The sequence below is a fragment of the Alosa pseudoharengus genome, unplaced genomic scaffold (assembly GCF_046254945.1).
Source record: "Alosa pseudoharengus isolate Yale_2024_CS ecotype anadromous, Long Island Sound unplaced genomic scaffold, YU_APseudo_1.1 YU_APseudo_1.1_scf_8, whole genome shotgun sequence".
In the NCBI taxonomy this organism is placed as follows: domain Eukaryota; kingdom Metazoa; phylum Chordata; class Actinopteri; order Clupeiformes; family Clupeidae; genus Alosa; species Alosa pseudoharengus.
The window spans coordinates 42,304,160-42,324,221 of record NW_027468870.1 but is presented as its reverse complement, the minus strand read 5'-3'; the positions used below and the strand labels follow the sequence as shown (position 1 = coordinate 42,324,221).

The 20,062-nt window shown below is 40.2% G+C and overlaps 1 protein-coding gene across 4 annotated transcripts in view; it reads right to left on the bottom strand.

Moving 5' to 3' along the window:
- dmpk (DM1 protein kinase) overlaps nt 1-20,062 on the bottom strand; it is a 241,053-nt gene that overhangs the window by 108,381 nt on the left and 112,610 nt on the right. For 3 of the 4 annotated variants that reach the window (XM_076275081.1, XM_076275082.1, XM_076275084.1), the window contains exons 9-11: nt 6,154-6,233; nt 5,976-6,066; nt 5,766-5,890 (exon numbers count right to left, since the gene is read on the bottom strand). In XM_076275081.1, the coding sequence (XP_076131196.1) occupies nt 5,766-5,890; nt 5,976-6,066; nt 6,154-6,233 (296 nt within the window). Of the gene's footprint in view, nt 1-5,454; nt 5,492-5,765; nt 5,891-5,975; nt 6,067-6,153; nt 6,234-20,062 lie in introns of those variants that run through there. The other variant, XM_076275083.1, reaches the window with a different exon arrangement.

The window sequence follows — 20,062 nt, the reverse complement described above, 5'->3', positions numbered from 1 at the left end:
CGACGGTGCTGTGGTGGAGAGAGCGAGCAGCACCAAATTCCTGGGGGTGCACATCAGTGAAGACCTCTCCTGGACCACCAACACAGCATCACTGGCGAAGAGAGCTCAGCGCCGCCTGTACTTCCTGCGGAAACTCAGGCGAGCAAGTGCTCCACCAGCCATCATGACCACATTCTACCGAGGCACCATTGAGAGCATCCTCTCCAGCTGTATCGCTGTGTGGGGCGGAAGCTGCACTGAATACAACAGGAAAGCCCTGCAGCGCATAGTGAACACAGCTGGAAGGATTATTGGTGCTTCACTCCCCTCCCTGAAGGACATTTACACCACCCACCTCACCCGCAAGGCGACCAAAATTGTGAGTGATGCAAGTCACCCCGCTAACAATCTGTTTGATCTACTGCCCTCTGGGAAGAGGTACAGAAGCCTGCGCTCCCGCACTACAAGACTCACCAACAGCTTCATACACCAAGCTGTTAGGATGCTGAACTCTCTCCCTCCTCTCCCCCCTCCACCCTCAGCTACATAACATCCTGGACATTGGACCCACAATGGCCGCCTGCACCACTCCACTTGCACACTTGTACACTTTGCAACTTGTTGCTGTTGTCCTGAAAACACAACACTTCTGCTGCTCTTACATAACTTGCACCACTATGCCACTTTATTTCTTACTTAGGTCAAACAGAACTACCTCAGCCTCTTATTGGCCTGACTTTGCACTAGTATTTTATTTTATTGACTGTCTATGCACAATTTCAACCAAATTTTGCTGCTCTTATTTTTTCATTATATGTGCCCTCTTATTTACTTATTTACTTACTTTTTTGTTTACTTGAATGTTATGTTTGTCTGTGGACTTAAAATTGGTAAAATATGTCTTGTCTCCACCGTGGGATAGTGAGAAACGTAATTTCGATCTCTTTGTATGTCTGGAACATGTGAAGAAATTGACAATAAAGCTGACTTTGACTTTGACTTTTGACTTAGGCTAGGCTACGCCAATCGTCTATTAACACCTTCCACCTAACCCCGGTGAGTAGGGGTCGCTATAATGCGTGTGAAATAGCACCATTGAGTAGCCTATGCGAAATAGCCTTAAAATCATTCCGGTGTTGTGTGCCTTCTGGTTTCTCCACCTACTGGTTTCCTTGCGCGTGCATGCGCTGCAGCAGTTGTCAGACATTCACAAACAAGTTGTTTTAGGCGGTTTTCGCTTTTCATACGCCATGAGCGCTCGGCTACATTACAGCCACTCGGACAAAAGACATGTAAAAAATATATGTTTTGAAAACTAGCATTAAACTGGATTCGATCCCGCAAAAGCAACACACGCGTGACTCTCTCCATCATGATTCCCTACTCTTTAAGCCAACTAATATGTTACGCGAATCAATTAACTATTGTAGGCTACCATTAATTAATAACGTAGGCAACACCCAGGTAACATGTTGTCCAGGCTATCTGAAACAAGGGGTTGCCTCTCATCTACAACAACTGGTTACCTTGGGCTGCTACAGTCGTCAGTGCACTGTGCACAGTAGGCCTATGCTACTCTTTGTGGTTGATCAACTAAAAATAAAAGATGTATTTGGTAATGACGTTATTGTAGGACTAGTAGACCTAAATTCTGAGAAATTAAATGGTACGAGAAACGATCTACATAGCGCACCAGACCGCGATGTCTTCAAGGGTTGAATGAAGGGAGTTTGCAAAAATTAGTGTATTTTTCAAGTCAATAAACATTCTTAATTTTCGAATGTCTTTGTCAGGGAACATCTGACTTTTAAAAACCATAGGTCTGGTAGTCGCTCAGACAAGGAGTTATAAGATAAAGGCAATACCATTTGTGTCACCTAATGCAGTTCAGTGAATTAGCAAGATACCATCAGAAGGGTGCGCGCTCTCCCCTGCGCATATAAAGCTGTCTGCGTGTTGTAGGCTAGATTTGCGTGAGTTCTTTCTATCTGCTTTACTTTTGTGAGTTGCGACCACCTAGGCTATGTTATAGACGTTCTATGAGGTACCAGTGTTTAGCTGTGTCACAAAACAATAAGCTTTGTCAGACTACTTATAAAATGATATTCAGAGCTATATACATTTTAAACATTCGGGGCTGAAGACCCGAAAGCCTTGCGTTAATTCTTCAGGTGGGAAGTGTCAGGAATTTTCATACGAGAGACGCTCTCATTGGTGGTTAGTATATGAAGTAGGGAATTGACAGCAACATATCCAATCACATTAAGAGAGATGCTGAATTTAACATAAACTGCGATGTTTGATTTTAAATTAATGTAAATTTAGCCGGGACAGTTAGCTGGCACACGTGGGTGCTCGATGTTTTCAGTGGGTGCCCGAGAGATGGAGCACCCACGGTATCGGCGCCTATGACAAGCGTATCTCAAACAAACATGCAATGTGAACGTCTGGGATTGGGAAGAGCACTAAATGCTCTTCTGAATAAGCATGAAGTCAAGCCTTGAAAAACACTCTTTAATAATCAAAGAAATAAACGCTAATGAAGTAAACTTGACCATCAAAAATAGTTTATCGCCTGTAACTCCGTGATAACAGGACGTAACAGGAAGGCATTTGGCTGAGCAACGGAGGTTAATATGCTCTATATTTTGTCCAAATGATGTCTGTCTATCATCGTTGCACTCGGAGAAAACCAGAATGTTTAATTTGTCCTGCGTTTCTTCTACGGCTGCAAACAGGATTCACTCGCCGTTAACCAAATATTTCTTTATTAGGGCAGGCATATTTCTGGCTATTAAATTATTTCTAAACCAGTCTGCTAAAGACTAGTGAAGTCTGTGTAGGGTTTTCCAGCTCCATTTCTTTTTACGAGACACCCTGCTCACTTGAGACCTCTGCCGGTTGTTGCAGCGTCGTTGCAGCGTCACTGGAAAAATACAAATTAAAGTCGCGTGATGCTGCGTGATCCCGCGCGCGGACCGCGAGGGAAGCTGGCCAAGTCGAAGCACTGCCCACTGTATGTGTTTCCCAGTCTGAACCCAATTGTTGATTTCCCATTAATGACCCACATGACACCAACATAGGGAGCCCACATGGGTTTATCCCAGTTTGCCCATGTCTAACCCAAACATTAAGTACAACTGGGCCCCATTTGTGTTGCCCATTCTGAGACCATATATTGGGTTCACATTTATTACCCATCTAGGACCCATATTTATTGCCCACATGGGTTTGTCCAGGTTGGCCTATATCCAACCCGAGTGGTTTACCCTAATGGGCTTCATATGTGTTGCCCATTCTGAGCCCATATATTGGTTTCACATTAATTACCCATTTGGGACCCATATGGATTGCCCACATGGGTTTTTCCAGGTTTGCCCATATCCAACCCGAGAGGTTAACCATAATGGGCTCCATATGTGTTGCCCAGCCTGAACCCAATTGTTGATTTCCCATTAAGGACCCACATGGCACCAACATGGGGAGCCCACATGGGTTTATCCCAGTTTGCCCATATTTAACCCAAACATGAAATACCAATGGGGCCCATATGTGTTGCCCATTCTGAGCCCATATATGGGATTCCCATTACAGACCATATCATATTGGGAGCCCACATGGGTTAGACCAGGTTTGACAATGTCTAACCCAAGTGGTAATCCCTACTGGGACCCAGTTGTGTTGCCCATGCCGAGCCCATATAAATGCTTTCCTACTATTTACCCAACCAGGACCTACATGGGTAGCCCACATGGGTTAGCCCACATGGGCCCTTCTTGGCTAACCCATATGGGCCGGATTATTTAAAAAGCAACTGCAACTACATTGTGCGTCTGCCCTGATTCTGATACCGTGGCGGTATTAATTAAACCGTGGTGGGCCGCCATGCTGAAATAAACGTAAGGAAACACTGATGCTACTAGGCTATTTGCTTTGTCTTACTCTTCATTCATTTAGGCTATTTATTCATCATCTTCCATCCTTTACAGTACTTATAGGGCACACATTATCACCACCAGCTAAGACCTGTCATCTGTCACTCATCTTCATAGGGGAGGTTTTTACCATCATTCCCGCATTATAATAATCAGCCAATCAAGGTGGTCACTTTAATAAAGCTTGTGCATGAGTAATGACCTCAACCATAGCAACAGAGCTCTTATCTCATCTTAAAAGAGTTGTCATTTGTCCTTACTAAGAGTAGGTCTGAGAGGCTTTGTGAATAACTTTTAAGAGAAAATTCCTAGCTAAAATCATTTAGTGCGATTTAGACATTAAACCTCTAGAATCATTATGGCTATAAAAAACCTTGATAAAAAGCCATTTCAGTACCACCATTGCAAGATCCTAAAGAAACATAATTTATTGAGTTTTGAAAATGTTAGACTTCCAACTTTACTCTAGTGTACACAATGGTACGCCCTGGCCCCTTACTGGTTTTACCGAGGGTGTTTGTATGTTCTTTATTGTGCCTTGCCAGGGGACTGCAGATGTATGTAAATTAGCCTGAGGCTAACTTTGGTACAATGCATTAAATGGTAACATTTATGTTTCAAATTGTACATGGTCCCTAATAAATAAACTAAACTTAACAAAAGATTTTTTTTTTAAAAATCTAGTTGGTATTGTTTTCAGTATAAAGACACTTACCTAGTGCTTTCTCCTAAAATCATTTGACATAATTTAAAAAGAGTTTGACTTCTTTTAAGACGTCTCATCCTTATGTTGTTCTGTCGGAGTGTGTCGGTTTCAGTGAATATGATCAAAAAAATCTTGCGGTAACACTTTACTTGACGGGTGAGTTCATAACACATTCATAGCAGCTGTCATAAACTGCACATAATGCATTCATGACTGTTTCATGAGACATGACTCAACATTCGTACCAAACCTTTCATGAATATGGAAGACAGAACGACGACAACTTGTCAAAATAAAAGTCCAACAATCGCAAAGCAACATTGCCGTTTTTGTTCCAAACTTCTTACCTGATCACGTCACATCTGAGTCAATGGGCTACTCCAGTGCCAAAGTGACAGAACATGGTCAAGCAAATAATTTTTGTTTCATAAAAATGTTTTTGTTTTATGATGTAACCTTTGCAGATGATTTCTCATCTTTTGCTACTGGGAATGTCCAACCGTTCCAGGTTACACAAATGTGGGTCAGCTGAATGTAGGCTAGTTTACCTCCAAGTGTTAAACTCAGTGATTAAGCATACTTCACAACTTGTATGGTAAAGTGACATTCGATGTAGACTTAGATAAGATATTCATGAAATATTTACAAAAGCTGAAGAGAAAAACGGCAATGCTGCTTTGCAATTGTTGGACTTTTATTTTAACAAGTTGTCGTCGTTGTGTCTTCCACATTCATGAAAGGGTTGGTATGAATGTTGAGTCATGTCTCATAAAACAGTCATGAATGCATTATATGCAGTTTATGACCGCTGCTATGAATGTGTTATGAACTCACCCGTCAAGTAAAGTGTTACCAATCTTGCCAACTGCAGCTTTAATAAAATATTAATAATACTTGGTTAGATTTAATTTGTTGCAGTGTGGGAAACCCACCCAGTGTTTTCTTTCTACATACTTAGTTCAAAGTGGCAGCCATGCTATTAGTTTGGCTTTGTTCAATATGTTCCTATCAGGACATTTTGCCTTCTTCAATATGTTCAATATGTTCCTTCCTTTATTTATTCAATTCAACTTGGTCATACTATTTTGTCTCACTGGTAAATATTATTTCAAAGCTAGCTGCATCTGCAATAGTTCACTACACACCTGATTAGCTCATCTTTATGTAGTTCTCTGTGCTTCTCAGTGTCTTGCGTATTTGCAGGAGCCAGTCCCAGTGCTAGAGGGTGCTTCTCTGCTGAGGGTGGTTCTCTCATCTGCCACATCTGATGCTGAAAGATTCCACATACCTTGTTAAATCATGCTAATATTGTCAATAATATGCTAAATACCATGCAGATTAGTACACTTTCTTACCACTTTCTCCTGGAAAATGTGACACTCTTTTATCTGGTGGTGGTCAATCTCCATCATGATATTGTGACTGCGGTCCATTGCACCAGTCTCACTGAAAATAAGCAACGAATGAGTAAGTTACATCTGTGATAGAAAATATAATGGGGAAATACCTGCAAATTATGTCTGATGAGGTTACCTAGTAGCAGTATAGGAAAAACCAACAAAGGCCAAATGAACACCCACAGGCGCCCTCTCCATGACATCACACAGAGTTTCCTGTGAAGTACACCACAAAGTATATATATATAAATATATAAATATATAAACTGGTATTCCTAGGGTTATAATGGAGTGGAATGGAAATTTCTAAGTCTCTCCAAACTTGTATCTGGTATTGTGTGTATATATATATAAGGCAAACATAGGTATAGGTAGGTTATGAGCATTTTTTGTCAGGAAGGGGACAGACCTAGCCTGGGAGAACCCATTGGATTGTGCAATTTGAATTTGCTCTGCAGGTCAGTCTAGCAAGGAGGCCATTTCCACCCATTTCCAATTTCCCAAGTATCCAGGAACCAATCACAATCACTTATGGACCAGTCTTGATACGATGACTGATAGAACAGTGCTTTCGACACAACCAATGTTTGTGCTGGTAGTGACAGGGTTAAATAGATATGGACGTGTATTTTATTTAGAATTGAGTAAAGAACTGCATTTAAAACCATATTTTACAAGAGAGTTTTGATTGCTGCACTTCTGAAACTATTTGGTAAGTGTTTAATGCACCCATTCAAGCTTAATTTCACTACTGGTTACACCCCTGAAAGTCTTAAATCAAGTCAAAGACTCACTCTAAATTCCAATTGAGATTTGAGAAGTGGTCTGGTGTTAACCAGATTAGGACAAACCAGACAAAAGCATAGCATTTTCTAAGGTATTTCCTTGGGTCTTTAGGAGCCTAAATTGGGAAAAGTGTCACATCATTAGGGCTTTAGTGTAACCTTACATGTCATTATTTACTTGTTTTTTTCATACAAACAAATAAACATATCTATTCATTTTTGGGTAACACTTTATAATAACTACACACAATTCATCATTTATTAAGCCTTTGTTACTTATTAGTTAATGGTTTGTCATCAGTAAAGCATTTGTTGACACATTTATAAATGGTTTGTTCATAGTAATAAGCCTATCCAAAAAATATGTTTGTAAGTACATGATTTATACTTAATAAGTAATGAAACAACCACTTATAAATGAAATCATTTTCTTATTATAAACCAGCAAACTATTACAAAATGCTTTGTTCATCATTTGTAAAGCATTGTTCCTATGTTAATTCTCAAAAATAAAGTATTTGTACATACAGTTATAAATGGTTTGTTCATAGTAAATAAGCCTATATCTAAAATATGTTTATGAATTATTGTTAATACACTACAGGTGAATAGGGTAAATTTTTTAAATAATAGACATCACCATGAAACTTTCTCAGTTGATTACTTACACAAGTATGAACAAAAAATGTATTAGAAGTTTTTGAAATTCGAATGTCTAATTATGCAAATTAGGCATTATCTCATTAGGTACAAAGGCCAGGTACAAAATTATCTTTTCATTTTGTTTGCATACAAGATAAAAAATTAAAATTACAGAGGGATTTCAGGATATCTGCTTTCATTACCTAGGAAATCAGAATATACTTTCCATAGCCTTAAAAAATCGATCGATTTTTGCCATATATTTTTGATTAAAATGTCACATAAATCAGGCCAGGAATGATTTATTAACAAATCCCTCTGTAAATATCTTCAGAACACTGCTAAGTGTATATCTGGAAAGTTTGGTGTACATAGGTGCTACATAGGCTGAGATGTTTCTACTGGAAAATGAGAAAAACTCAATTTGAGAAAACAGCCTTGGAACACAGCCAAGAGATTCCGTTCTCAGCCTAGACTCGCCTTTGAACTTTCGCGATTGGTTGCGGTTACAAAGGAAGTGTCCATATTTGGATAGCACAACGTCATGCAGGAAAAACAGAGCTTTCCAATGGTACTACACATGTTATGTTTTGTAGCACGGTCGCGGTAGAGCATGAAACGTTAGAAGACTAACTTTTGGTGAATTTATGAGAAATATACAGGCGCGAGTAGACAAGATGTAATGAAATAAACACCTAAATGTGTAAATCGGACTTTGTTGTTGTAGTAGTTTGAAAGAATACATGCTAAGGTAGCAAATTAGCCCAAAATCTCGAAATTGACCAGTGCATGAAAAACTATGTTTTCACCTGCCGTGTCTCGCCTTAATAAATTATGCAATAATATTTTGTTGATGAAGTAATATTTCCATTATTTAACAGTTGTTACATACACATGCACTAATGATTAGTTAGGATACATATTTTATAAACCACTTCCTAATATTATAATTCATGATTAACTCAGGAGTTACAAGTGGTTAGTTAATGATATTTTGTGAGCTTATCTAAAGTGAGGACTTTCTATGCCTTGCAACACATTTTCAAATGAGTTGTAAAGATTACATTCACATTCATTAATTTAGCAGACAGGCGACGTACACATGTCAATTAAATTGAAGGCCATTGACATAACAGTGAAAGCCGGGAATCGAACCCCCAACTTTTCAGGCTACTGCATGCTAGTCCAGCTCCTTATCCGCTACACTACCTTGGCCCAGACAGAAACCCCTATAACTATGCAAGAGTTTCTGTTTTCTTCTACTACACACTGTTAAGCATTTATTAAACATCTGTAAACTATTATTAAATGCTGTATTCTTAGTTTGTAAAGCATTATTGCTACATTAATTCTCATCTGTAAATCATGTTTACACACAGTTAAAAATGTGTTCATAGTAAACACGCATATCTATATTATATTTTTGAATTGACTGTTGTAATACCACTGGGCAGAGGTAGTGTAGTGGATAGGGAGCCGGGTTAACATGCAGTAACCCATAAAGTTGGGGGTTCAAGCCCCGGCGTCCACCAATGTGGCCTTGCCCTTTAATTTCATTGACATGTGTAAGTCGCTTTGGGTGAAAGTTTCGGCTAAATGAATAAATGCAAGAGTAAACTTTATAACTCATTTGTAAATGTCTTGCAAGGCATAAAACGTCCTCACTTTAGATGAGCTCACTAAATGTCACTAACTAACCACTCCTGAGTTAATTATTAATTATAATATTGGGAAGTGGTTTATAAAATATGTATCCTCACCCTAACTAATCATTAGTGCATTAGTGCATGTGTATGTAACAACTGTTAAATAATGGAAATATGACTTAATCAAAAACATATTATTGCATTATTTATTAAGTATTAAGGCGAGACACTACAGGTGAATAGGGTAAAAATTTTAAATAATAGACATCACCATGAAACTTCCTCAGTTGATTACTTACACAAGTATGAACAAAAAATGTATTACAAGTTTTTGAAATTCGAATGTTTAATTATGCAAATTAGGCATTATCTCATTAAATATGCGCAAATGTGCATATATTTTCGGTAGATAGATCTGAACATATGATAAAGCCTGGTACAAAATGATTCTTTCATTTTGTTTGCATACAAGATAAAAATAAAATTACAGAGGGATTTCAGGATATCTTCTTTCATTACCTAGGAAATCAGAATATACTGTCCATAGCCTTAAAAAATCGATTTTTGCCTTATATTTTTGATTAAAATGTCACATAAATCAGGCCAGGAATGATTTATTAACAAATCCCTCTGTAAATATCTTCAGAATACTGCTAAGTGTATATCTGGAAAGTTTGGTGTACATAGGTGCTACATAGGCTGATATGTTTCTACTGGAAAATGATAAAAACTCCATTTGAGAAAACAGCCTTGGAACACAGCCAAGAGATTCCGTTCTCAGCCTAGACTCGCCTTTGAACTTTCGCGATTGGTTGCGGTTACAAAGGAAGTGTCCATATTTGGATAGCACAACGTCATGCAGGAAAAACAGAGCTTTCCAACGGTACTACACATGTTATGTTTTGTATCACGGTCGCGGTAGAGCATGAAACGTTAGAAGACTAACTTTTGGGGAATTTAGGAGAAATATACAGGCGCGAGTAGACAAAATGTAATGAAATAAACACCTAAATGTGTAAATCGGGCTTTGTTGTTGTAGTAGTGTGAAAGAATACATGCTAAGGTAGCAAATTAGCCCAAAATCTCGAAATTGACCAGTGCATGAAAAAACGATGTTTTCACCTGCCGTGTCTCGCCTTAACAATAATGTATAAACATATTTTAGATATAGGCTTATTTACTATGAACAAACTATTCATAACTGTGTGAACAAATACTTTACTGCTGATAAATTATGTATGAACAAGAAATTACTAATGATGAACAATTAACTAATAAGTAACAAAGGCTTAATAAGTAACAAAGGCTATGATGAATTGTGTGCAGTTATTATAAAGTGTTACCAATTTTTGTAACATATCTATTTAAAAGATATGACCATTTTCTGTTTGTTGTTTATCCATGAATACTATAATATGAGCAGTAATATCCACTTTCATATAACAAGAAAGGTTATCCCTTAAAGGGGATACTTGGCTGTGTTCAGGCACCAGTGCAGTATGGTGACCAGAAATCTACACTGCCTCTCATCATAGTGAAAGGCAATAGGCCTGCTCTGTTTGGCCGAAATTGGATTGAGAAGCTGAAGCTGGACTGGAAAAGTATCTTCACAGTCGAAAAAGGACCTAATCACGGCGATCCGGAATTACAAGCAGTGCTGCAGCACCACTCAGTGGTGTTTTCGGAGAATGTCAGTGCCATAGAGGATTTCAGAGCAACAATTAGAATGCAACCAGATGCACAGCCAGTTTTTTGCAAAGCCCGCCCTGTGCCATATACATTGAAAGAGGCTGTGGAAAAAGAACGGGATAGGTTAGAAAAAGATGGAATAGTGTCCAAAGTGGATCGAAGCAAATGGGGGGCCCCGATCGTAGTTGTACCGAAGGCCGATAAATCCATCCGCATCTGTGGGGATTATAAGGTCACAATAAATAGCCAACTGGAAGTAGAGACTTACCCCCTGCCCAACACTGAGGACTTATTTGCGACCCTAGCTGGAGGGAAATGGTTCTCAAAGTTAGATCTTTCTCATGCTTATCAGCAATTGAGATTGGACAAAGACTCTGAAGAGTATCTAACCATTAATACCCACAGAGGACTGTATCACTACCATCGCCTCAGCTATGGGGTTGCCAGCGCACCGTCAATTTTTCAATCAGTGATGGACCAGATTCTGCAGGGGCAAGAAGGTGTGACATGTTTTCTCGATGACATTTTGATCACAGCCAACACAAAGGCCCTGCACTTGAAAAGGCTGGAGGCAGTGTTAAGCTGCCTTGCACGTTATGGCTTGAGAGCAAAGTTGGCCAAGTGCAGATTTTTGCAGTCCAGTGTAGAGTATTTGGGGCATCGGATAGACCAGGAAGGCCTGCACCCCACTCAGCAAAAAGTGGAGGCAATTGTAAAGGCCCCAAAGCCCACAAATGTTTCTGATTTGCGTTCTTATTTGGGACTGTTGAACTATTATGGACGCTTTTTGAAGAACTTGTCTAGTGTGCTACAGCCATTGCACGCTCTGCTAAAACGGGAGGAAAAGTGGAGCTGGACACCTGCATGTGAGGAAGCCTTCAAGAAAGGTAAAGAGATGTTACTGAGCAGCACGGACCTGGTACATTATGACACAGAGAAGCCGTTGAGATTGGCATGTGACGCATCCCCGTACGGGGTAGGGGCAGTCATTTCGCATGTGATGGACAATGGTGACGAGAGACCAATTGCGTTCGCCTCACGCACTCTTAATGAGGAGTGAGGAAGTTTCACAAGTATCTATATGGAAGCAAATTTACTCTCATCACGGATCACAAGCCCTTGCTGGCTATTTTAGGGCCAAAGTCAGCTGTGCCTACATTGGCAGCTTTGCTTATGCAGCGATGGGCGTTGATTCTCATGGCTTACAGTTATGAGCTAGAATACAAGAAGTCGTCAGACCACTTTAATGCTGATGCTATGTCCAGACTTCCTGTGACCGAGTTGGACAACACAGCACAGGAATCCAACATTTTCTACTTCTCACGTGTGGAAGATTTGCCTGTTTCAGCTCATGACATAAAAGTAGGCACCAGCAGAGATCCGTTGTTGAGCAAGGTTTGGAGTTATACCATGAATGGCTGGCCTAATTACATGTATGAGGACAGCCTGAAACCGTACTTTGTCAGGAAGCATGAACTGTCAGCTGAGCAAGGGTGTGTATTGTGGGGTCTCAGAGTCATTGTTCCTCAAAGGCACAGACAGCAGATTCTCAAAGACCTGCACCATGAACACCCTGGCATCTGCAAAATGAAGGCCCTAGCCCGCAGCTATTTATGGTGGCCAGGTTTGGATGGCGAGATTGAGGACATGGTCCAGAACTGTGCTGTGTGTCAAGCTGTGCAGAAGGGACCTGCGGTGGCACCGCTACATCCCTGGTGGTGGCCTGGCAGAGTCTGGCAGAGGATTCATCTTGACTTCGCGGAGAAGGATAGACAGTACTACCTAGTGATAGTGGATAGTCACTCTAAGTGGCTGGAGGTTTTCCACATGACCTCCACAATGTCGAGCCGAACCATAGAGGTGTTGCGCAACCTATTTGCGGCATATGGTCTTCCGGAAGAGGTCGTGTCGGATAATGGACCCCAGTTCGTCTCCGCAGAATTCAAGCAGTTTCTTGAAAAAAATGGAATAAAACAGACTCTGGTCCCACCATATCATCCAGCATCGAATGGTGCGGCTGAGAGGTCTGTGCAAATATTGACAGCCCAGCTTACAAATATAGTGGACAGCCCAGCTTCTCGCTGCAGCACAGGCTGTCAAACTTTCTGCTCATGTATAGGGCTACGCCGCACTCAGTCACAGGTCGCTCTCCAGCTGAGCTGTTTCTAAAGAGAGAGATTCGCACCCGTTTCAGTCTGTTGAGACCAGACATATCGCGCACTGTAGAGCACCAGCAGGCAAAACAGAAACTCTATCACGACAAAGGGAGACTGAAATTGAGAGAGTTTCAGGAAAACGACCAAGTCCGAGTGAAAAAATTTCAGGGGAGGAGAAGAGAAATGGACTGCCGCTACTGTCATAAAACGCTTAGGTCCTGTGACATACCGTGTCTGGGAAGGAAACAGACAACGATCCGTTCATGTCGACCACATGCTGTGGAGAAGAGGAGAACTCGAGGAACTGGAGCCATGCACACTGTTTGAGGACCAAGACCTTACCCCAGTGGTTCCGCCAGCGCCTGACCCAGTATCGGCCAGTGGAGAGAAACTGCCTGACTCTGACACCTCGGAGAAGGGCGTCTGCTTGGGCCAAGCATTGTCCGGCAATGCTACGTCTCCCCTGCCCAGCAGTAACAACACCACTGCTGTACCTCTAGGGGTGCAGCCAAGGAGAAATCCAGAGAGACTCAGAAGTGCTCCCAAGAGCAGGGTTGCCAACTCTCACGCATCTGGCGTGACACTCACGCTTTCAGCACCAATCTCACGCTCTCACGCACACTCAAGAAATGTCACGCCAAATCCATTCTTTTTTTTTTGCAATCCGTTAATTTTTTGTTGATGACTAGACTAGACCACAGCATTGTTTCTAAATGACAGGATACGAGTTTAAGGCATACATATGTCTAGACAAACAGCAGGTAGATCTAATATCAGCCTACAACGTTCTTAGCGCAGTTTTCTCTGATTGTTGATTCGCTGACTGTTTAATCCGGTCCGCGACACCTTCACGGAACACGCTGCTATTTAGACATGAGGCAGACCGACATAAAGTGTGGCCGCCCATTCTTCTCTAGGAACTACTCGCGAAGTAGCCTCACAGACATCACATGAAATAACTTTTTCTCATCTTTTATAAGGTATAGCCGCTATTTGCTGCGATAAACGGTTCGCGAGAAAATTAACTTTCAAGAAATAATCATATTAGGCTGCGCTCATTTCAATTCATATAGGAGGAATATTTCACAAACTTTTCGTTCCACACATGACAAACCGTAAACCAGAATAAACAGCAGACCTTACCGGACACAAAGGTGTAATGCAATCCCCTGTACAATAAGCCTTTCCAGGGTAATCCGGTTTTGAAATGGTAGCAAATTTCTATATGGTCTTCAATTTTGGGCTTTAAGTGTCTTAAAACTGATCTGTGCTTAAATACCTACATATGTGTAAATATTAAAATCAGAGGATATACTGTACAGCTCATGGCTAAGAGTTTGTCGATGTAGCCATAATGATTTGTTTTCACGAAATGCTAAGCATGCATGTATTTAAGTGTCTTAAAAAAGTGTGCTTATATTGGTCAATGCATAATTTCATAACAGGCCAAATAGAAAATAAATGTTAAATGTTAAATATAGCCTATAATATTAAAATCAGATGATGTAGGATAGTATAGAGTTAGATAAAGTTGGATGGCTCCAGAACTCACACCAGTGGATTGGGTCTTAAAGGAGCCACACCACTTTTATGACACTATAGTCTGTTGACCTTTAGATTTGTTGCTACTGGTCATGAAGAGCAGGCCAATTATGAGTTCTGTCCAACATTGATGGTAGGTTTAGAAAAAAAGTCAGCACATTTTAATCATATTGCAATAATACCAATAACCGTGATCATTTTGGTCGTGATTTTTCATCAAATGTTCATATGTTCTGTATCTCTAGTGGCTGGTAGACTTTGGAATCCACCAGCCACAATGGTAGGTGGAAAAAAATATTTTAGGCTATTTCCATCCCTGATACATATGTACACTCATACACACATTCATAAGTCTCAATCTGTCCATTTCTTTCCACAAAACTCGCCAGAAGTCATCATTTAAGGGGTTATTTTTAAATGTTTTCTACTGAGCTACTACCTTTTTCAGGTGGGCAGGGGGGCCCTTTTCATGTCTGTGCCCAGGGGCCCAGTGGCTCATAATCCTTCCATGCCACGGTGTTAAAACACTGGTCTTGTTTTCAAGTGCAATCAATAATTTAATTGTACATTTTGAAGAAACTTTTCCATTCTAATAGGTTTTTTTTTTAAAAAAAAAAACATAAATCAGGGATTATACTGTACATAGCAAAAAAGTCAGGGGACAGACATTTTTAAAATTAGGTTTAGGGAAAAATTTAACGCACACGCACTATGACTTCACAAAATCTCACTCCAGCCAAACACCCAAAGTTGGCAACCCTGCCCAAGAGACTAGAATTGTAATGAGTTGAATTAAGTTGTTTAAAAAAAAAAAAAAATGTTTAAAGTGATCGTGCCTGTGTGAATAAAGGCCCATTCACATCAAGAACGATAACGATAACAATAGCTATAAATAAATATCGTTCTCGTTAATATGAATGACGACGTTCACACATAAACTATAACGATAACGACATGAAGAACGATATCGTTGGGGATCACTTTCAGAGCAATTTTCAGAACGATAAAAAGCTAATAGCCAATCAGAACCCATTGAATTTTAACCGTCACATTCATTAACACAAGGAGAGACTTTGTTTATCGTTGTTCAGTGTGAACGCTTTTATCGTTAACGTTAGAGTTATAGTTATCGTTATCGTTCTTGGTGTGAATAGGCCTTAAGACTTAGTAAGTTTATGGTTGATTTTTAGTAACACAGGTCTTAAACTAAAAGGGGAGGAATGTAATAGACTGGGTCTTATGCTGTGATGTAGCAGTAAATGTGATTGGTTCCCTTAGTCACATAACTCAGAGTAACGAGTAAGATAGGAACTGAGCTCCGGAGCGGGAGACTTGTATGGGCTGATGTATTCCTGCAGCTTTCAGTAAACGTTGTTTTGTTATTGAACCCACCGTCTAAAGTGCATTATTATCAACTCACAAGATATCACACTGTTCTTCCTAGGCTTTTTACACTGTTCTTCCTAGGCTTCTTCTTCCGCTTCTTCTTATATTCTAACGCAGCTAATGCAGCTTCAACCATTTAACGTAGAAACTTCATTCAAACTATGTTATGTAGGTCTTACTTAGGACATGTGTGCTTTGTACTTTTCATCTTTGTAACTTTTATACTTTTTAAACTATTAATTAAAAACTATAGGGCTTATTCGCAAACACCGCCGCGGCCATATTGTTGATATGACATTCCAGTTCTATAGGCTATTCTATGTGACAATCGCCTGTAGCGCATAGATTTGAGCTGAGCAGAGCACAGTAGCCTAATGGCTTCATCTCGTCAATATAAGTAGATAAACTTATGGACCCATATCTAATAGCATTAAGTAAAGATCCGTCATTATTGTCAACTGTAACTTACCCCGATATTTATTTATAGCCTAACTGGGGCGGTGGTAGTGTAGCGGTTAAGGAGCTGGGCTAGCGTGCAGTAGCTTGAAAGTTGTCGGTTCAATTCCCAGCTTCCACCGTTGTGCCCTTGAGCAAGGCACTTAACCCCAAGTTGCTCCGGGGAAAATGTAATCCCTTGTAATATAGTTGACATATGTAAGTCGCTTTGGCTAAAAATGCGTCAGCCAAATGTAATGTAATGTAATGTCTTGTTCATACATCGGCACACGTCACAGCTGAAGGGGACAAGCGTTCAAGTTGCCTGAGTCAAGGTTGGCGAACTTATATTTGTTCCACCAACGACATCGTCTAACATTGCCATGATCGCAGAGAATAAAGTTGCATCTCATTGGACTGCAATTGTATCTTGTGTTTGCCTGTTGCTCACAACCTGCAGCCAAGGACTTTGCTAAAGTAGTTTAAAGTGGGTTAGCCAGTGATCGTTTTTGTCTGATAACTTCTACAGGAGGATATGCAACTATGGTCTGGAGGCAGAAAGGGCTAACATATTTCTCTGTAACATTTCCAAAATCCAAGTGAACAAAACACTACAAATCAGAAGTATCTACTGATATCTTTCTCCGCTGAGTTTGGCAAGTTTATGGTTGAAAGTGGGCCAGCAGCCTAGCAACCATGTCAAAAACCCTAGCAACAGCCTAGCAACCACTTCCACAGTTATAACCTAGCAACCAATATAGCAACTAATGAGTTTAACCTAGCAACCAGCATAGCATAGCAACCACCACAACTAACCTAGCAACAGCCTAGCAACCACCTCAAGTACCATAGCAACAGCCTACTAACCATGTCAAATACCCTAACAACAGATTTCACTATTACCCTATTTCAGATTTTTTCAGATTTTTTTTAAAGTTTATACTTTTTGAGAAATAGGGGATTAAAAATGTTAAAAAGCTCATTTTTCCCCCATAGACTTGAATGGCTGTGATGTCATAATGGCTTAAAGCCCGCTGCGCTCGTTAAGCTCCCAGAGTAGTTCTCTGGCTAATCAGAACACTAGCACAGGTGTCAACTGTGAATCCAACTGTCTCAGTTTCTAATGCATACAATCTGGCGCTCCCTAAAACTACACATCCCATAATTAACTTGTGCGCATGCGCAGTAGCGTTCTCCTTGCGTCATTGATTCCTACAGGCCACTTCACGCCATCATCGCTTTCAACCACAAAAGAAAGTTTACGTTCTTGTTGTCTGGTTCGTCCAACAAACGATGACGAAACTGACGTTTTCCTACCACACCCAATGTAAGTTACAATTAATTTGTGTTTTTTATTCGAATGGAGTGTGTGAAGTCTGTTTAAAATGACTCGGCTAATCAAGTAAGCAAGCAAGCTGGTGTTAGCTTCAAACTTGTAGCTTAGATGCTACGTCTAGAGAGGATGTTAAGTTTAACTCTAACTAGTTTGATAATATTAGTATTACGGCGAGCAAGTTCATAACTTGATTAAGCGATAACCGAGGATTCAGTAGGTAAGTTATATTACGTTAGCTAGACCTCGGGAATGTTTCTAGGTTCGCGATTGTGTGCAGTGGAGGCGGTAGCTAAGCACTTCACACTCAAATTGCCAGCCAGCCGCCTTTCCTAGCGATAGCTGGCCTGACGAGGGAAATGGCATTCTATGGCAAACAATCCCTGGCTGAAACTTAGCATTAGTTTTGAACTACGTTTGTATGAGTGGTAGGTTGTGGCCAGGGTTCTAAATTAACACCCGCCAACCCGCCAAATGCGGGTTAAAATTAATTTTGGCGGGTATTAATAAAAACTTACTAGCCAGTTTGGCCGGTTATGCGTGAGGCATTACATGCATGATGCATAAGGCTGTTCTCAGTCATTTATCCCCGTGCCAGTACTTCCTACATTTCCCATGAACACTGTGCCGTAATGCTACGTGATGACTTTTTATACGCCCATTGGCTGCGCGCAGTTTACAGTGAAACCCTTATGTATGGTGAAACCAGTGCGAGAGACCATGGAAACCAAAAAACACAAGGAAGAAGAAGAACGAACGGATCCAGAGCAGGGAGCATAGACTGAAAGAGGAGGGAGTTAGCAAGTAAAGTAAAGTAAAAAGTAGTGCTGTCAAAATTAACGCGATTTTGACAGTGCGATTTTGCACTGTGCGTAGGGCACCAAGAGACAGAGGAGGTACCAACATTTAGCTAATAAATAGTAGGTTTATTGCAAACTGTTTTTCACTCTTAGAGAAATTTTACAATGTCAACATGCACCAACAGCATGTTACATAAAGATGATACTTTTCGGGTCCTCTCCATTAAGATCCAACTTGAACATATGCTACCTCATTTAATTGAGAACCCGCCTGAGCACGCACAAGAGGGAAAATGAGTGGCAGGTTCCAGCTGGCTTGTCATTGTTGATGATAATTGATATCTCCTTTTTAATATAAGAAACTTATAAAACGAAATACTGAAAGCAACAAAGACGAGGTTAGAGGAGATTGCCAATTAATCCGGTTCCCATACTGACCAGTTAAACGGTCCAGAGCCAGGGCACTTTGACATAGGCTGTACTCTGTGATTTGGATAATGGACAAGAATATAAAGAGTTGTCTTTGCCTTTGCGTAATGGAATTGGTGAGTCTAGAAGTCTTCAATAATTTGTTTACATGAAGCACATGATATGCCGATTGAAATGCATCCACTCAGCTAACTAGGTGGCTGGCTACCAAGCTCATAATTCACTTTTAATTGCAAACAGAACATGTCTAGCTAGCATCATGTCATGACATGCTTCTATTTCCAAAGGAATAAAAGCTGTTGATACCAACTTAACATCATGCTTATCATTGTTAATATTGGGCTACATGCTACACAATGTTAAGAGTTTGTAGACTAGCCATAGGCTATATTTGCATGGAGCTGGTAAAAAAAAAGATCATTATCAGAATCTGTGAACACAATGGGTTTAAAGTGACAGTGCACCATTTACAAAGCAGCATCAAATGAGTAATATTTTATTAAGAAATTCATATTTTATGGTTATGGTTATGGATTTGGCAGATTTTAAAACAAAATTATTTTAAATTATTGTCATTTAAATAATATAAAAGTGTTTTACTTTTACCTTTGTGGTTACTCATTAATTTTGTGATTTATGTTGTATTTAATATGACACTTAAGAAGCTTTAGTCTTTAGGGAGAATTTTTTTCTTTTTAATCAGGATTAATCTAGATTAATTTCAAAATATGAGATTAATAAGTGAATTGTTTTTAATCGTTTGACAGCCCCAGTAAAAAGTTAAGATTAAACTAAATGCGGCGGTGGTTGGGACATACTTCTGGGGGCGAGAAGAGGAATGAAGCAGGGGATGATGATATAGATAGATAGTGACGTGGAAAAACTAGTCCACTTTCGAATCCACTAGCAATTTATCACTTGACTATTACTAATTAGCACTCTGGGACAAGGCGTCCGAAGGAGACAGAACAGACAGGAGATCTCTGAAGACTGCTGAATCTTTATTCACCGTATTGCAGTGATAATCCAGTCTAAACAATGTTCAGACCAGGTGTCAAGCAATAGGGTGAGGTGAGATGTCATCAGATGGTGGCCCCCGATGAGATCTAAAATCAAAATGGCTGCGGCCTATCTTTTATACTCCTTAACCTTGAAGTTGGGCCTTCTCGCCACCCTCGAAAGACACCTGTTGGCCTATCAGC